Source organism: Trichoderma citrinoviride, assembly GCF_003025115.1.
Source record: "Trichoderma citrinoviride strain TUCIM 6016 unplaced genomic scaffold BBK36scaffold_1, whole genome shotgun sequence".
NCBI classification, from domain to species: Eukaryota; Fungi; Ascomycota; class Sordariomycetes; order Hypocreales; family Hypocreaceae; genus Trichoderma; species Trichoderma citrinoviride.
The window spans coordinates 1866280-1884700 of NW_020194709.1; the positions used below are offsets into that span (position 1 = coordinate 1866280).

Sequence of the window (18421 nt, forward strand, 5' to 3'; positions counted from 1 at the left end):
CAGTGCCCGATGGCCGCAGCTGTGCTTGCACAACCACCCGTGCCTGTTGCGATCCCGAGTCTGTACTGGTACGTGACTGAAAGGTGAACGCATGGCATCGAGGTTATCGGCGAAAACGATTTGGAGAATTGCGGATCCGGTTGACGCTGCTGACCCCATGCAAGAGGCCGGGGAAAAGGCCAACCAAGCGCGCAGTCTCCAGCCCACACGCGCATCTAGCTCGATAAGTTGAAAATGCACGTCTAGCTGCATCACGGGCCTGGCGATTCATGCCTCTCGCTGCAAGCCCATCTGTGCGAGGCTTCTTCTGGGATATTCGTGGTCTGTGCACGGCCGGCTGGTGGTGTGCTGCAAATTGAGCGGCGCCGGATCCTGTTGCCAGCAAGGGTCCACACGCTCTTTTGGCTCTCACCGTGAAAGCAAAGCAAATGTCAATCTGGTTGTTGGGCTTGGCTGGGCCAGGGCTGTGACTGAGGGATGAATGGCAAGGTGACGGCCGTAGTTCTGCGTTGAAAGGCATAGGATGGTAGTGGTGATGGTGGTGGTGATGGTGGAGGACAACGAAGCTGATTGAAGAGGAAATTCCCGGACCGGCATAATTCGAGCGTCAGCTCGTATTACATAAGCAGCATCTTGCCGCATAAAGGAGCTTGGGGAAGGAGCAATCCCAATGACTTTCTGCAGGCCAGGCTCACTGTTCTTCTCCAGAGGAAGGAGGGAGAGACCGCAGGGTGCAGGGGGGAAGTAGTACCCGATACTTTCGTATCTCCGGTGCTGCAGAGACGATGCTTGCGCCTGTCTACTGCCATGTGCGTATCTGGTACTGCCCAGAGTAGGTACTTCGTGCCTACTCCGTGTGCGCTCAACAACCTTCCATTGGAAGGCTGAGTAGGTAGGTAGGTGCCTGGCGACTGCCCAGTCGCAGTCGCAATCCCAATGAATTGAATTGTAGTTGTAGGGCAGGCCAGGGCCAGCGAGTTGCAGCAGTAGCTCCTGCTCGTGCAGAAGTTAGTATCGAGCGCCCCATGCTCCTTCTCTGGCCGCGAAACGCGGAATCGTCAAGCTTCGAGCTAGCAGCCCCAATTCCGTGTGCTAGTACGGCCATGTAGGAGTGACTCTATTCCTAGTAACACCCAGCGCTCCTTCGCACGTACCGGTACCGACCCGTGCCTGTACCTGCGCTTGCTGACTTCGTGCTAACTTTTACCTCCCACCGCCAGCTCGCCATTTGAACGCCATCACGGCATCAGACAAATCGCAGAACTGGAGCGCAGCCTAGAATCGCTCTCGAGGCCCGAATGAGGCTTGAAAGAGACTTTCGCACCGTACGGAGCAACGCCTGGACGGCCGGAGACTAAACATCGTTGAACCCCACGCTACCAGTCCGGTCCAAGGCCCGGCAGCTCCTCCGAGAAAACTGTGCAGCTCTGGACGGCGAAGGGCTCGACGGTACGAATGACCTGATGTCTGCTGGTTCGATTGCGTGTACGAGTACAGTACCTGTCCGGATGGATCGCGATCGCCCAATGGCCTCTCCTTTACCGCTGTTGCTGGCCCTGCCTTTAGCACTGGCATGTGCGGCAACGAGTACAGGTACTGGGACCGTCATTCTGTGCCGTTGTTATCGCCGACTTATTTTGCAAGGGGACGAGGACGGGAACAACGGAGAGTGTCCGGTCGGCCGGCCTCGCTTGTCTCATCGGACTGCAGCCCGGGCAGCAGATGAGAGGAGAAGGCGAAAGACAAGACGAATGACGAGGTGAACGTGAGAGATGAGGAGAGGGACGGAGCGAGAGCATCTCTGGCTCCGGCCATGGGCGGCATACGAGTAGAGGCTGCGTGGATGGCTTGGGGTTGATCAAACCACCGTGTTGTATTTTTTCTCCTCCCAAGCCATGCCGCTCCCAGGTCCTACCTAGGCCCATTGAGCCTCTCCACCACCTCAAAAGTACGAGTACAGGGTACTTACAGGCCGCGACGTACCGACCAGCATGGACGGGACATACTGCTTGTCCGCTCATTTGGGACAAGGTGCTGCTTTTAGGAGTCCCAAAGCTGCCAATGACATGCGCGCTTCTTTTGCTCTTCTCACGCGAATGACCTTGTATGTGTCAGGCCTGCTCTGGTTGAGCATCTCTCGATCCGGTGAAGGTTGTCGTTCAGGCCGCGAAGCACACGGTACCGCCATACTGACGCGAGTATCCGTACTCCATACCCAGGTACGGACTTTCCTCACCTTCAACGTTGTGAGTAAGGCAAGGTACCTTCTCTTAGAGGATCAGAGGAGCCATCTCCTGGCCGAGCTGCTAGTGCCGCTGCTAGTAGGAGGAGGAGGAGACCGGAGGTTGGCGTGGGGTGCTCCAAACCCGTTGCAGCAACCCTGGCTTCTGCTCCCCGTCATTTTGCTGGGCTGGCCGCCGCCACCTGGCTGCTCAGGCCTTGTGGAGGCCCTCCTTTGGAGACTGGATTCTGATTCTACAGTTTACGAGGGGTAGGGGAGGCATATGCAGCCTTGGCTTTGTTCGCTGGGCCTTGGTGCCTGCCGCCACCCCCCCCTTCGAAACGTTATTCGTCGTCCGCAATGCATCAACAGAAGTGACACACCCAGTACAACTAGGATCACTGTGAATACTTGTTCGTCGACGTTGCTCTGGTCACCTTACTGCCTTTGGAAACGGTACCAAGGAACGGCAGGGCGGGAGCACAATGCCTGCCCTCCTATCAAATATCGCCCTGGCACGCCTTGTCATTTGAAGAATGAACAGCCTCTTGTTACTTGGGTACCTTGCAAGAGCCTCCTGGATGGACCCGAGTGTACTTCCCATTGAGGGCGCGTATATGCTTAAGTCGATGGCCAAAGGAAAAGATACACCTGGCCTGGATCTAAGAAGCAGCGGCGGCGGCTGCGGCTTCAATGTCACCCCATAAGTTATCACTTTCAGATCCAGCCCGCCAACACTCCCACTCCCACCACCACCCCTCGATCACCGCTGCGCTGAGTACACGCCTGCCCCAGCTACGAAATTTGACAATTTTCTCTCTGCCTGTTTTTGCTCACTGTCGAGTCACCCTGTTGATGACGGATGCTCATCGATAGATTTGCGTCCCAGTTGGAGCCAAACACCCGGCAAGACCCATGTGTATTGCCGCCCAGGGGGAGCCGTCTAACCGTCTTTCTTCTGCCCCGCGCCTCTGCTCCGTTGCCAGAGCTTCATCTTCTCCTGGCCCAGTTCCCAATTTTTCTCTCCCCTTGCGGGATCCTCCATCGACGACGAAGTGTGGCCAGTGGGAATGTGCTGGGCCAGTTCCCACCAGTCGTCTCCGCTGTGGACCAGGCATTGATTCCCTTTCGGAATTCACAAGCTCAAATGGTATCGACCGAGCATTGATGCAGGTGATTCGTCTGGTTGATCCTCCCTCAAAGATCTAATCTTGTCAAATCCAAATTCTCCGGCGTGACTTCGTCCTTGCGTGTTCTCGTCATTGTTGGGATCGTCTTGGCTTGTGAGCGGGAGAGAGAAGAGACGAGTGGAAAAAAAAGGGGGTGGTTCACAAGAGGCAATCCCCATCCCGACTTCTTCGCAAGCAGGCATCTCTACCTATTCGCCTGCTCATGGTACCGAAGCCACTTCCATGGCCAAGCGAGAGACTTCAGTACGATAACCTTCTTTGCGCCTCCTACGCCAAACACGTTTTTCTCCTCCTCAACGCCGACCGGTCTTCCCTTGCTCGAAGTCTGTCTGGGCTGCGGCTACAACTCGCAGTCATTGCCGTCTACGTAGCGAAGCACATGATACATCTTCACGTTACAGCCACCCTTCATCTACTAGGTACTCCCCAAGCAACAGTTGCGTGTCCAGATTGGACTGGCACCAGCTCCCCGCAGCGTTGGGCCATACATATTGCACCGGCTGCTGCTCTTGCTGCCTTCCGGCTGTCGCTGCATACCTGTACGCTACCTAACCGCCGCAGCCAGAGACCGATCTGGCGAGACGCAGTGACAAGCAGCATTCTCAAGGTCGAGAAGCTGTGCAGAGCGGTCCATGGTCGTTGATACCCACAGCCTCCTCATTGCGACTATTGACCGGTTCGCGTTCGTCTCATCCCCTCCTGAGCGGGCACAACAAAGAAGCAACTGCCATCAGCGGACCTGGAGAACCGAGCCCGTAACAAATCACCACTGCTGCCGCCCTTGCCGTCCACCTACGATCTCATCGGCGCAAGAATCCCGGGCTCGTCCGCAGGCCAGAGCCGTGCAGTGGTCTGGTGTGCCTCCTCCCCCGTGTTCCCTGCCAACTCTTCGACCGTTCACGACGCGACTTCCCGGTCCCTCTTCCTGAACTGACCACCAATCGGACCTCGACATCTTTGGTTCCTCTACATCTACTTGGGTCCTATCAATACTATCTCCGGATGCAACTTGGAACGAAAACCATTGGTTGAGCTCGGCAAAGACAGCCAAATCACGACGAGGTTCGATTAGCAATACGCAAGTCTCTATTGACGGCTTGACAACTCGATCGCTTCTCCTTCCTCACCTGCCCGTCCCCCCTTCCCTTCATGACCCTCTACAGCACAGCAGGACGGCCCTCCTGGTTTCGGCAACAAATCCTTTCGTAACACTACCGTTTGCTTGGTGTTCGATGCGACGACCCCGACTGTCATACTCCTTGAAGTATCCGCTGAGCATGCGAAAAGTCGGAAAGCTATCAATCATCATCAACAACAAACTTCTAGCGGCGTATCCTCAAAACACTCTTAGCCACCTTGGTTTTCCTACATAGTTGCCATCATGAACGAGCAGTACAGTCAGTTTCTTCACACAATGTCATCGGCGGTCTATCTGCCCACGAGCCCCGACGAGATGGGTCCATACTTCATGCCCGGACTTCCCCTACCATTTTCAACCCCTCCAATGCAATCTCCACATCCCTCGCATGGAAATGGATATTTCGCGGGATACACCCAAGGCTCTGTTATCAATGTGTCCAAGCCAAGCAAGAGCCGGCGGCGCTCAGCTGCAAGCCAAGGGGGGAACGCAGACCAGGTGAAGCATCGCAGGACACGATCCGGCTGCTATATGTGCCGGAGCCGCCGAGTCAAGGCAAGTCAAAAAAGCAAAAGTCTGGACAACCGACACGAAGTCTGTGGCTGACACTTTGTAGTGCGACGAAACTCGACCGATCTGTGACCGTAAGCCTTCGAAAACCGCAATGTGAAAATGCAACACGACTTGTATCTCTCATCAAACTAATGACTTGCAGGATGCAGGAAAGGAAATCGAGATTGCGTTTACCCCGAGCCGTCAGGATCCAAAGGGGCCTCAGGCCATTCAACGGCTACAAGGCCAAGAGAAGGGTCATCCACCCAGCATATAAGCCCCGCATCTTCTAACGATGTTGAAGAAGAAGATACGGAGCAAGAAGCAAGGCTGGGGACTATTCCCGATGACGACGAACCCGATGTGCCGCCCAGGCGAACGTCGATGTCTGTCCTACCGCAACTCCGAAGAGCAAGTGCAACATCACCCAGCATGGCCTTCACGAGCATCTTCCAGACCTCCGAATCGCCTTCACAGGAAGGCCACAAGAGCGCATCACCCTCGACCTCAACCGCAACGACAGGAAGCTGGACGCCCGCTGGCTACCAAGGAACGGAAACGACTATGCTGGGGAGCGGATCTTCGTCCGCGCCAGGACTGCCGCAAGATCTTCGAAGTTATCTCCTGTACTTCAGGGAAAATATGACAAACTACCACTACGGTCTGGCGGTTGACGAAGACGACTTTTTCAATAGTGAGCTCCCAACTGTCGCACTGCAATGCGAGCCACTGCTCAATGCTCTTGTTGGGTTTGCCGCGTATCACATCACTCTACGAAATCCAAACGGAGAGCTCAAAGACTTTCTCCAGTACTATAACAAGGGCGTGACCCAGTTGCTGAGGCTTTTAAAGAACGGGACGTGCAATGTCCACGTGCTGTTGACAATATTGCAACTCGCCACTATCGAGGTAGGTTCTTTGAAATTGGAACACGAGACGATGGTCATGAACGGCGCCAGCTAACTCACCTCGTCACAGGAGTACCTTGGAGACTGGGTGAATCTTATGGGGCACCAGAAGGCCGCATATGAAGTTCTAATTCAGCTCTACACCCCACAGACGGTGATGGCGACCTCGATAGGCCGAATGTGCCTTAGCTGGTACGCTCGATTCGATAACATCGTTGCTCTGATGGGTCGAATTCCCACCGAGATACCCCGCGTATGGTTCACAAACATGATTTCGTATTATCAGACTCAGATGGCGTCCCACCCCAAGGAATTGCGTTGGAGGATCGAAGACCGCTCTGCTCGCCTGCGCCTCATCTCTTGGGACATGTCCAGCTTGTATGCGCGTGGGAGCGCACAAACAATCTCGAAGGATGATTACGCCAACGAGCACAACATGTTGAGCGCGCAGCTTGAGGAATGGAAGGCAAACTGGGATCCTTTACTTTGCGACCAGCAGTTTCTCGTTACCGACTTCAACTGGCGACTACCGCTGAACTCGGATGACATAGTTGATCCATACCGTCCCGGCTTGCTCTACGACCATCCCCTTTTCAACAACACGATCATCACAATGGAGTGGCATAGCATTGTCATTATGCACAAAACTCAGTCTCCCGACATCTCCAATCTGGCTGCGGACCTGGCAACTCACTCGTTTACCGTGTGCGAGATCTTTGAGTGTTTGGAATTCTGGCCAGATCTACCACCCGGAACATTGATAGCGGTGCAGCCCTGTTTGGCGATTGCAGCGCTTTTCTTGCCACATGAACCGAACAATAATATGTGGCTGAGGCGGAAGTTTGCCCTTTTAGAAACTCAGGGGTAAGTCTAAGATCTACCATCCACCGCTGCCTACCATTTTGGAACTGTGGCCCATACGACCAGCGGAATTCGCACCAATCAGCGTTCTTCTGCCTCCGATCCCCTTTGAGAATCACCAGCCCCTCTCATATGCGAGGGGAATTCATTGGACTGTTTTGACGCCCTTCTGACTTGAGAAACGCAGACATATCAACCCTGTATCTCGCCGTGAGAAGATGGCCCAGGTCTTCAACGACCCTTCGTGCGTCCGGTGGTGGCTCCCTAACGACGAATTCTTCACGCCAATTCTTCAAAGTATCAGGGCCTTTGCGGACGATCGAAATGCCAAGGCGTTGAACATGCAGCAAGAGTCAATACGCGAGGTGAAACACCTTTTTGATAAACTCTCCCTTTAACGGCCGAGTAGACGAACCGAGCGTCAGAGAATGAACAGAAATGGGAAGGCAATTTCCGTTTCTCAAATGTTCAACATTCTGGCAAGAACCCGATTACAGCTCTTTGGGCCACCCTGTCGAAAGATACCCGGAGAACGATGCGGACGAAAGGATAGCGTGAGGAGGTAATCATAATTTTAATATTTGATTTCGAAACCATGAATCAGTGCCGCAAGCGACGGGCTGCTGGGGCTTCATGGCGGACGGAGATGAGAATTTGAATTTTTTCGACTCGAGCTGCCTCGTTTGGTCCTGCCAAGGCATGGGAAGAGATGGCGAGCCTCACCAAGGACCACGGAACATGGTAGTAGATCCCACAGAGGCATCACGAAAGAGAGCGTCTAGCGTTTTCCAGAAGCATAACCGCTCCGCAATGAGATAATTGATGGGGCAAGCGAAGAGTGAAGAGCGGTTAGGCATCTTGGGCATTATGGGTTTTATCCTGCTTGAATAATACCTACTTCCACACCCAACTCTGGTCTACCATAATAAACGCTTGATCGCAATCTGCAGAGCTCCTTTTGTTGTTGTTGATCCATTGATGCTTGGCTGGCGGACTAAACGGATAATGTCTTTGGTTGTCCTCATCTGCAGTTCGTGTTCCTTTTCTTGATATCAACGCTATACAATTGCTTCATTCGCCTGCTTGTCTCTCGCCCAAACTACCTATACCTATATCTAACTTATGCACAATGAAGTCCACCGTGGACAGAGTCAAAACGGGCTATCCAGGCCCGGACATTAAAAACTATGTAGTCCTTGAGCTCGTATCTCTTTTATTTTCTTCGTTTTCTCTCTCTCTCTCTCTTCAACCCATTACAGGAGCAGAGAACGACATTCGAGACGTCTACTTTTGCTCCTCTGGGGCCCCTTCTTTTTCTGCCGCATCTGCAGCCGGCGTCGTGTCTGCCTCGGTGGACTCTGGTTGATGCGATTCTGCTGCCTCTTCACCAGAGGGTTCCGGGGCATGCTCGGGTGCAGATAATTCCTCAGGTGCGGCGGTCTCTGTGCCTTCGTGACTATCGTGCGTGTCGTCGTCGTCCTTGTTGTTATCTGCTGCTGGGGCCGTCGTCTCGCCTGGCTTCTCAATGGCAGAATCATCCGAAGTGTTAACAACGCTAGTAATGTCGTCGTCGTCTGTGATCTCCACAACGCTTGCCGAGACCCCTGCTGGGCCAGTATCTGACACGTCAGATGCAGTGCCAGCCTCGCTCAGCCGGGGTTCTGATGTTGAGGACGGTGAAAAGAGGGGAGGCGGTGGACCGCCGATTACTGATTGCTCGACGATGACGGGTACTTCGGCGACTTCAGGCTCTTCCTCCAGGAGGTCGGGTGCGGCCAGGTGCATGCCTCTCAACCTCCGCGAGACGCCGTCGGCATCTTCCTCTTCCGCCTCCATAACGGTTGTTACGGAGCTTCCGGTGGACGGGCTGCTCCTGATGTGTCTGCGAGTATTTGTGCGATTGACCGAGCCGTGAGCGCCGTCGTCCTCGAGCTCGCCTCCCCCTGGTTGGGAGTTGGCGCCAGCGGCTGAGGGCCTCAGGATCTGAGGCGGAGGCGCTCTGTTGGCCCCGGCGTCGAATTCTGGCGGAGCCTCGAGGCCTTCCGCCTCGGGAGGGAGCTTGTAGTTCTCGGCCGGCAGCAGGTCGTACAGGTCGCACACCGTCTTGAAGAAGACGTAGAGGCCCGTCTGCCCCTCGACGGCCCAGAAGACGCTGCGGTGCTGGAACCAGGCGTGCGCGAAGATGCGGTGCAGCCGGCGGAAGACGTTGACCAAGCTCTTGACCCCAACGTTCTTGCTATGGATGTCGCTGACGACGACGAAGCGGCTGGGGAAGATCTTCTGGTCCGAGACGACGTTGGCGGCCCAGTCGAGGGTGTGGCAGCAGTAGTCGATGGCGCAGCAGCTCTTGGGCGCCTCGTGCACGGCGCAGAGGAACTGCCACTCGGACGCGCGCATCTCGGGGCACGTGGTGGCGCTGCATGGCGGCGTGTCGAAGAGGAAGCCGACGATGAGGGAGTTGCACTGCGAGATGAGGAAGCGGCATAGCTCGTAGAGCCAGAGCGTGCGGTCGATGCCGGGGGGAGGTTGGGCGAGCTGGAGGGCCGATTCGCGGGTCAGCGGCTGCGTGCCGGAGGCGGTGCTGTGATAGTGCAGGGCGGCGAGATGCTCCTGGAGCTGAAATGGCGAATCTAGCTGGTTTCCCCGTCTCTCATGTTAGCCCCCCTGGAATCTTGTTCGCGGCGCGTGAGGACAGGAGAGGGGACATACCTCGCTCAGTGGCACCAATGGAGGGCCGGCGGCCATGTCTGCAGCCTTTGTCCCCGGGTGAATTCGCCGCGAAGAGCTGGCTTCCAAATGCGACTGCTCCATCTCCGTATTCGCCAGAATCGCTGCAGGGCCTCCCGAGGGCGAGTTTGGCGCTATCTGGATCTCTGCTGGCGGCGGGGGACTGGGCAGACGAGGGGAGCTCGGCGCCATCGACATGGTGAAGATCGCGGGCGTGGCGCGGCAGCTTGGTGTCGAATACAGAAGAACAAACAGTGAGGGGGCAAGAGGAAGCCCAGAAACAGGCTCGATATGCACAGTCGCGATGCTGTTGACAGCCTGGCTGTCGACCAATTGGGGTGTGTGGTTCAAGTTTGGAGCTATGCCATACGGTTTAGGTGCATACTGTTTCGACAGAGCTTCGTAGACGCATATACCCCATACAAGCAACCCCTGGGCTTGGCTTAAAGAGGTATAGCGGCATCTAGCGGGGCGGTGGCTTCCTCAGCAGGCAAGAGTACATCATCGTGCATACAGTTCTTGGTAGAGCCTTATGTAACCGAGCCCGTCTGGTCGTCAAGGGCGTTCGATCTTGATTCTAGACATATCCGGCTCTCAGTTCTGTCACGTCTTTCCAATACTTAACGTATCATTCTCTAATTCTTCTTTCTAAGTATCTCTCATTTTACACACTTGATACTAACCTCATCATCCAAGCCGGACGTCATGGATCTCGACGACGATGCCCCTCCGGAGTTGGTGGAAGTTAGTGGTGGGATGAAGGATGCAGATGAGGCCCCCAGTGTTAAAGTGCCCATCACCATTGTCACAGGTGAGGCTATAGATGGTTCCGGTAAAGGCGCTTGAATATGCTTGAATCTAACGAGCCGAACCAGGCTATCTCGGCGCTGGAAAGACGACGCTATTGAATTATATCCTTACCGCGCAGCATGGAAAGAAGATTGCCGTCATCATGAACGGTGAGTGATGCCTTGCTCTTCTCATCTGCCTCTATATATACTCTTTATACTGACTTTCCTTGACGAAATATAGAGTTCGGAGATTGTATGAAGCTTCCTCTCCAGAGATTACTCCCATTTACAGCAGGGTTCTAACCTCCTCATCTGTACAGCTGTGGATATTGAAAAGTCTCTCACGGTCAGCCAAGGCGACAACAGGGTAGAAGAGTGGCTTGAAGTTGGGAATGGCTGCCTATGCTGCTCTGTCAAGTAAATCCTCCGCCACCGAGCTCCCTTATCTCTTGTTATTGGTTTTTGCAGATGCTGACGGAGATTAGAGATACAGGCGTGAATGCCATCGAAAGTCTCATGGAGAAAAAAGGAGCGTTTGACTACATTCTGCTTGAAACAACCGGGCTAGCAGACCCTGGCAACATTGCGCCTTTGTTCTGGGTCGACGATGGCCTTGGCAGCACAATCTATCTCGATGGAGTGGTTACTCTGGTGGACGCGAAGAATATCCTGCACAGCCTCGACGACCCAAAGGGCAAGATTGAAGATCATAACGAGCATGATCATCACGGCCCTTTGATGACGACGGCCCACGTTCAAATATCGCACGCAGATGTCATTGTCCTCAACAAGGCCGATCTGGTCAGCGAGGATCATCTGAAGATGGTCAGGGAGCGGATCGAGTCTATCAATGGGGCTGCAAGAATACATGTGACGGAACGGAGTGTCGTTCCCCAGCTTGAGGGGTTCCTCCTGGATCTCCATGCATACGATCAATTCAATGTGGCCGATGCCAAAAGCAAAGGACATAGTCATCTAGATCCTGTGAGTACCATGGTTCAAAGGAGACCAGAAATTTTGCCTTTGAGAGATGACGAAACAACTGACGAGCCAAACCTGCAGACAATATCCACTGTTGCCATTCCTGTACCAGCGCTTCGCCCGGAGCAGCTGCAAGATGTCGATCGATGGCTCCGGACGGTTCTTTGGGACCACAAGCTACCAGATGCTGAGACCCCCGCGGAATTCGAGATTCACCGGTCAAAGGGGCGTCTCGTATTTGACAATGGTGACGTGAAGCTGTTGCAGGGCGTTAGGGAGATATTCGAGCTCATTGATGCCCCAGAGGGCGCGGAAGTTTCATCGACAGAGGGGAAAATCATCTTGATTGGCAGGGGAGTGAAGGAAATAGACTTTGAGGCGAATTTTAGACGATTGGTAAATTGAGATAAGGGGCAATTGATTGCGAGATTGGGGCTTCAATCAAGTTGTTTGATAGAGTGCAGGTCTCATTGCCGTGACTGGTGGCCTGCCCATGTACTTGGCTATCGATACCCCGGCTACCTCTCTGTTGGGAGGAGTTTCTTCCTTCAACGTGCATTAATTCTTGCCATAACTACGCCTATTTTTCAGTCTCTCTCTCTCTCTCTCACTGACGAGAACCTCTTTGTCCGGAACCGGTGCAAGCCTTGAACTTGTCATCGGCCAGCCTCGTACTCGTTTGGCGCAGCCTGATTGGCCGGGAAGGCAGAGTCGGCACGGACCCACTTGAATCCGGCCAGCATGCTCCGCGCCAGAGCCCAGCCTTCCAGGACGACGCCAGATAAAAAGAATTCAAGATCGACGAATATCAGTCGAGACGACCAGCAACGACGGAATTGAGCCTCGAACTACGGTCCGGACACATTCGCGACACACTATTCGCAGCCTCGTATTGGTGCCTTTGCGCAGTCTCGAGCAATCATGAATCGACCAGGTAGGAACAACCTCCAAACGACTCTCCCCCCTCGACGACTTCGGCTCGACGGCCTCTTTTCCCAAGCTCTGCTCGTGACGGGCCGCCCACGATATCCGACAAGGTCGACAAGTGATGGAGGATGTGGCGAGGCATGGATTTGATGCTGGAAGAGACGGAATTACGACGATTTGCAGCCGGCTGCTCCTCGAAGGAGAGTCGAATCTGGACTCGGTCAACGTCAATGCCCCGCCTACGAACGACGATATGGATGCAAAAGGCGGTCCTGATCCGAGGGTGGCCACTGGTTCGAGCGAGCATGGGAGCCTTGAACATCGACGCTGGACTCTTCAAAACTCAAATATAACGGACGGATGCCTGTTGACGCTCAGATGCTAATGGGTTCAATCATCACAGGAGCGGTGCCGCAGTCGCTGCGCGGAATGCCTGGCGCTTTTGGAGGCCAACAGCAACCACAGCAAGGCCGATCGGTGTCGACTCGATTACCAAATGGTAAACTAGGTACTTTACTTTTGACCCGCAGCATGCTGTATTCACGGACGGAGAGGGTTTTGGCTGGGATGTTTCGTTTGGCGAATGTGGGTTGCCAGGTGCTAACAGCTGGCTCGATGCGATCGATATAGCGAACAATACCTCAGGCTGGGCGTTCAACGCAGCTGTTCCTATGGGCAACGCTGCCTTTCAGAACCAGGCTCGCCAGCTGGGCGGCAATGTCAGCTTTGCGCAGAGCTTGAGCGGGTCACAACCTGCAACACCGCTCGACCTTTCGTACGTTTCTTCCCATTCACCCCAGCACTGAAATTCCTCCCAATCTTCTCCACCACACTTCATCTCCTCACCTCATCGAAACGACTCCCCAAACCAGCGTGCTTTCGTCATGATACGCTACACGTACAAGAAGAACAAGCATAAGCAGGTCAACAAGCCTCGGGAGTCCTCGAGTGTGGAGCCAGACTCGCAGTCCCTCTCTGGCCTGGCCTACTCGGACGTTCTCAAGCGCCCCCCAGCCCCGGGCCCTGCGAATCTGGCGACGGATTCTGCCTCATTTCTCGGGCATGTTGACGGAGATAGTCGAGGCCGCACTCTGCTGATGCAGGCACTAACAAACGCTCATAGGGAATTTCCATCTCTATCGAACAACTCCCAAATGCCCAGTACTACGCAAGGGTCGATGTGGTCTACGGCGGGTTCTTCCAGAACCATCAGCGGGCCCATCCAGCGGAATCAGCCGGCGCCAGGCACATCCCAGCAGGGCGGCCAGGATGACCTCTTTGGCCCCCCGTCCGCACGGATGCAGCAGTCAAACCAGGGCCCCTTTCGATTCGGGCCTCAGCCAACGCAGGTCCAGCCTAATAGCGTCGACGACTTCCCTCCGCTGAATCGGACATCCAACGGAGAGATAGGCTCAGAGCGTGGAGCCAACTTGATGTCTTCTCTGGGCTTCAACCCGCAGAACCCTGGCTCCTCAGGGCCTATGCAGAACAACGGGGGAAACGGCCTGCTGAACGCTCTCACGGCGAATAACCGGGCAAACGAAGCACGATCGCCACCTGCCGTCGGCGCGGCAAACGGTAAGAAAGGTTTTACTCTCATCATCCCCCCTTCTTCCCCTCCCTGTCTGAGCCGCCCGTTGACATGGCGCAGGTCCTGGTAGACAACAGCAACAACAGACGCCGCAGCCTCAGCAGCAGCCGCAGCCACCGCAGCAGCAGCAGCAGCAGCAGCAGGATAGTAAACAGAAGGCGGCAATGTTTCGGGAAGACGATTCAGCCAAGGCGTCAGAAGTAGCCTCGCCGGCCGCTGAGGGGCGAGGGTCTCTCGGTGTTATTGGCAGCGAGGGTCCAAACGGACGATCGGCCGAGCGCAAAGACAGCCAGGCTGCTGAGGTCGTAGATCCGTTAGCCGGTATGCCTGCGGTGGACAAATGGGGTATCAAGGGGTTGCGGACACTAATGAACACCTACCCCGACTACCACGCCATGATTATAGGGATGGATCCTAACACCATTGGTCTCGATCTGAGCTCCCCCGAGTAAGTGACGATTGGGAGGCGGCGCATAGACGGTGCGATGCCGTGATGAATGCGAAGCTTTTGCTAACTTAACGATGCTAGACTGATTTCAACCCAAGTCTACTCATTATTCGACGACGCTCCTCCGAAGCCGACAGTGAACCTTAACAAGTTTCGACTGCCCGAGTGCTACAGCGTGACGAATGTGCAGCCGATAGATACCAAGATTCAGAGTTTCAACGAAGAGACTCTGTTCTGGATCTTCTATAGCTGTCCTTTGGATGCGAAGCAGCAGATGGCCGCAGTAGAGCTGTGAGTTTGGCCGACTGTTTGTTCTTTTTTGGGCTCACTGCTAACACGCACAAGACACTCTCGGAACTGGCGATGGCATAAGAAACTGCAGGTCTGGTTGACAAAGGACGAGCACATGACGCCTCAAATTCTGAGTCCAAACCACGAGCGAGGATACTACATTGTGTGGGATACGGCCACATGGCGAAAGGACCGAGTAAGCTTTACGGACAATGCTTGACTGTTTTGACTTCACGAAGAAGAAGCTGACGATTTTCCCTCCTTGCTCGATATAGAGAGAGTTCACGCTGCACTATGGAGATCTGGACACGTCCCTCGGACAGCCGCCGCCAGTTCTGTCATAAGGGGTTTTTGAGAACGGACTAGGGGTGCTCCTTTGAGCCTGGAGAGGGGTTGCCTGCTGACCAGAGACACAAGAGCTTGGTCGAGCTGCTTCATCGTTTTGGCGTTCAGCCACTAGGACAAGGACTGAGGATTTTTCATCTTGCTTTTTAAAGGAATGGGTTCGGTATCATGACGGTCCTGGTTTGCAGAGTCGGTTTTCAACGGCAGGCCGATATTCTTAGCTTGCGATTCATGAATCAAATGAAGGAAGACTGGCCAGACGAAGAGCACTGCTCAGTGCTGGCGGATATTTTACCTGGTCATACCTTGCACTTGCGTGTCTACCTATCTGAGTGCATGTTTCCCCCCATTTTCTCTTTCTGCCCTGCTTTAACTCGTCTCCTCTACTTCCTTTGGTTTTCTTTGTTTAATTACTTATCACTCATTCTCCAATTCTCATCTGCTTGCCTTATTATTGATGCATTCGGATATTCTTTCCTTCATTAAACCAGCTCTACTCTCTTCTCACTGTCGCGTGAGGTCTTGAGTTGCTCTTCACGGCAACTTGCTTAGTAACACATACTAGAAGTACCAGCATGACGGGCCGCGGGCGAATTAGCCGAGGTTCCACCATGACGGACATGCGTGGCGTATCGCTCATTTGCTGGAGACACTCACTGCTCGGAGTGACTTGACGGGTGCTGTGCATGTCTGCCTTATCACAAACTCCCCCAGGAAAGACCTCCAACACCTACCCGACAGTGAGCTAAAGGTCGGCTGCTCGCAAGATTTGAGGGTACGAGCCATCTGGCGACGCACATCCGGATTGTCCATGTCTGCCCGCTGTTGAGCCTCATCTTTGCGTCATTCTGAAGCTTCGGTCTTAGCTCTGCCCCAACGCTACACCGACTGCTCGCCGTTGCTTCACAAGCCAAAAGACCACGACTTGCAAAAGAAAACTCCGACACTGGTCAATCTTTGCGATTAACCCTGGGGATTTACGCCAGATGAGCGACGCCGCAATTGCGGGCTCCAAATCAGACACCATGTCGGACGAACAGATCTCGCTGCCGTTCTTCGCCATTGTCCTGCTTGTCTCGGGGCTGATAGTGCGGTACCTCTTCTTCTCGGGCCCGCGCCCCGAACGGCCACCCGTGAGGACGGCCGAGCAGCTCATCAGGTCAAGAGAGGTGGCGGTGCAGAGGATACAGCAGATGTTTCCGCAGGTCGAGCGACGGAGCATCCTGTGGGACCTTCAGCGCAACGGCGGCAACATCCAGAGCACCACAGAGCGGATTCTGGCAGGACGTCTGGAGACGGTATGACACCTTTTTCGTTTGTGTCCCTCCTTTGTTTCACAGAACCGCATGGCACCTTTCCCTTGTGTGCATTCGCTTGCTTGGTGGACGGAGCTAACAAATGTTTCTTGATTAGCCTCCTATTACTTTCCAACCACCTCCGCTTCGAAACCAGTCCCCGCCGAGTGGCAGCTCTGGTCCTGCGGCGAAGCAGCCCGAGAAGCCTGCGCAGCCCGATCTGATTACGCGATACAACCTCAAGAGCAAGGTTAGCGAGGCAGCGGCCACGGAAGAGGCGGCAGCGCAAGGCGAGCAAGACAAGAAGGGCAAGGGCTGGAGCTCCAATCGTGAGGAGCGACAGGCTGCTCTGCAGCGACGAAGGGACGAGATGATTCTGGCGGCGAGGCGGAAGATGGAGGCCAAGATTGCGGCGGAGAAGGCTGCTCAGGGGTCGCCTTGATTGGCAAGAGAAGGGAAGGACATTGAGCAGGGTTAATTTGAGAGCAAGCTCCTCTTTCTTGTTTTACACGGCTGCATTGTTATAGTGAGGTTTGCAAGCAATGGCGTTTCTAATGGCTGTAGAAGAAAAGGCAGTGTAGGATAATCAATTGCTTGAAGATGCTCTGGGTATGATGGCTGCTGCGTTGCGAGGGGTATGAATAGGATATCTACTCATATATCCTGATGACCAAAAGTGATCGCTGCTGTACTTATCTACAATGTTAACGGAATAAGCACATGGAGGCCTCGTCGATAGAATCTTGACGGAATGTAGCACATGTCGATGGAGCCCCGCGCTTACAAGGGCCAGACAGAGGCTTGACGTCAAAGCGCCTGCTCTCCCTTGTTTCTCCCAGCATCATTGACCGCATGGACGTGTTCACTGACAATACCTGTGCATTTCACTCAATCTCTTGCAGTGAATCTTATTTGTACAGCATCTGATGCGCCGTAATGTAAGACATGTACTTCGTAAGCTCCCCAGAAACCCCCAGCTCGTGACAATCAGCGGCAAACGACAGCGCCTTTTGGCGGGGCACGAGATCCGATCAGCCACCAGGCCTCGGCCACAGGCCATGATGCGGATGCTCAGCCACAGCGGCTAGGTATCTGCTGCCTTATCCAAGGCCAGGCTGCTGCGTCACCGCGGGGACCAGGCACATATCAGGTACAAGGAAACAAAATAAGGTGCTAGGAGAGCAAAAAGGAACAACCAAGAACCACAGCTGGTGTGTCTCAGCTCTTCTTCACGCTTCTGTCTTATCGACCTCTTGTCATTTCTCATTCTCTTTGGCCTCCAGCTGTTTATTACGGTGCCTGACCTGCCTGTATCGACATCTTACCTCATTCATTCTTCGATTCCTCACGCCGCGCGACGTGTGAAACATCCCACCTTTCTTTGCGAGCAAGCGCGTGAATTGCCAGTCCGAGACATCGCATCGCATACCTGGGCTGCCTTCTTCTGTTCTATATTTTCTCCTTCTATCTTACAGGTTTAAGAAGCGCTTGAGCTATTGGATCTCGGCATTCTTCTCTCCCTTGCGCGACAGTCGTTCTTTTTGCAGAGGCCATCACAGCACTGGCGTCATCTCCAGGTGAGTTCGCATAGGTACCTAACGGTGTACGATCCGATCTCCCTTGGGCTGCACACGTTCGTCATCACCTCGCCTCGGGGATCAGCTCTGGGCGAAAACGAGCACCAGTCAAATGTCCCTATTTCTGCCCGTCTTCTTCCTTTCTTCGTTGGCCTGCCTTGCCCCGCCGCGTGACGGGCTTACAGTTTGGCGAGCTGCTGCTTTGTTGTCAGGCGCATCGGTATCATCAGGCTGGCTGACAGCTGGTGCTGATTGGCAGCCCTGCAGCCCTTGTTAAGATCCAATGAATCTTGCCCAGGTGGTCTGCTATGCACCTCTGTTTTCTGTTCTTCTGTCCTCTTCTCTTCACTTTCTTCTTTGTTCTTCTGCTACCGCAACAGTCTACCAGGTAGTCCATTTGTTTCGTTTCCTTCTCCAGCACTGCTAACAATCGAGTGCGTTTAGCATCAACTTCCGAACATTGCAGCCTCCATTCACCCAACGCCCGGCGAATTCGAACATTCAAACATTGCGCAGTTTGCGACCGCCCCGTTGTCGACTCGACACACCTTTACCTGACCACAATCACCGCCGAAGTA

At 54.3% G+C, this 18421-nt stretch overlaps 5 protein-coding genes across 5 annotated transcripts; 4 read left to right on the forward strand and 1 right to left on the reverse strand.

Annotated features, from left to right (window-relative positions):
- Positions 1–4792: 4792 nt before the first annotated feature.
- Positions 4793–7268, forward strand: BBK36DRAFT_1174954 (hypothetical protein; the record flags this gene model as incomplete). The annotated part of the gene is made up of 5 exons (XM_024895942.1): positions 4793–5123; positions 5319–5491; positions 5579–6010; positions 6080–6873; positions 7058–7268. 5 exons carry the CDS (start codon positions 4793–4795, stop codon positions 7266–7268), a joined length of 1941 nt encoding a protein of 646 aa, XP_024753948.1.
- An 886-nt stretch (positions 7269–8154) lies between these two features.
- BBK36DRAFT_1165143 (Mob1/phocein) lies at positions 8155–9795 on the reverse strand (the record flags this gene model as incomplete). The annotated part of the gene is made up of 2 exons (XM_024894747.1): positions 8155–9504; positions 9580–9795. 2 exons carry the CDS (start codon positions 9793–9795, stop codon positions 8155–8157), a joined length of 1566 nt encoding a protein of 521 aa, XP_024753949.1.
- Positions 9796–10302: 507 nt separating this feature from the next.
- BBK36DRAFT_1108507 (cobW-domain-containing protein) lies at positions 10303–11774 on the forward strand (the record flags this gene model as incomplete). Its single annotated transcript, XM_024889373.1, has 6 exons — positions 10303–10408; positions 10473–10556; positions 10630–10641; positions 10709–10800; positions 10869–11372; positions 11451–11774. 6 exons carry the CDS (start codon positions 10303–10305, stop codon positions 11772–11774), a joined length of 1122 nt encoding a protein of 373 aa, XP_024753950.1.
- Positions 11775–12145: 371 nt separating this feature from the next.
- Positions 12146–15119, forward strand: BBK36DRAFT_1134002 (hypothetical protein). Its single transcript, XM_024892161.1, is given in 9 exon segments — positions 12146–12303; positions 12700–12804; positions 12927–13071; positions 13420–13874; positions 13948–13985; positions 13998–14335; positions 14417–14626; positions 14681–14822; positions 14902–15119. The coding sequence occupies 9 exon segments, from the start codon at positions 12291–12293 to the stop codon at positions 14968–14970; spliced, it is 1515 nt and encodes a 504-aa protein (XP_024753951.1). The 5' UTR covers positions 12146–12290; the 3' UTR covers positions 14971–15119.
- Positions 15120–15996: 877 nt separating this feature from the next.
- On the forward strand, positions 15997–16708 carry BBK36DRAFT_1109239 (ubiquitin system component cue domain-containing protein; the record flags this gene model as incomplete). Its single annotated transcript, XM_024889449.1, has 2 exons — positions 15997–16269; positions 16385–16708. 2 exons carry the CDS (start codon positions 15997–15999, stop codon positions 16706–16708), a joined length of 597 nt encoding a protein of 198 aa, XP_024753952.1.
- Positions 16709–18421: the final 1713 nt, after the last annotated feature.

Excerpts from the sequence above, each read along its gene's own strand:
- BBK36DRAFT_1134002 (XM_024892161.1), top strand. Across the intron at positions 14,336-14,416 it reads CTCGATCTGAGCTCCCCCGA|ACTGATTTCAACCCAAGTCT; the intron begins GTAAGTGACGAT and ends TAACGATGCTAG. Across the intron at positions 14,823-14,901 it reads CCACATGGCGAAAGGACCGA|AGAGAGTTCACGCTGCACTA; the intron begins GTAAGCTTTACG and ends TGCTCGATATAG.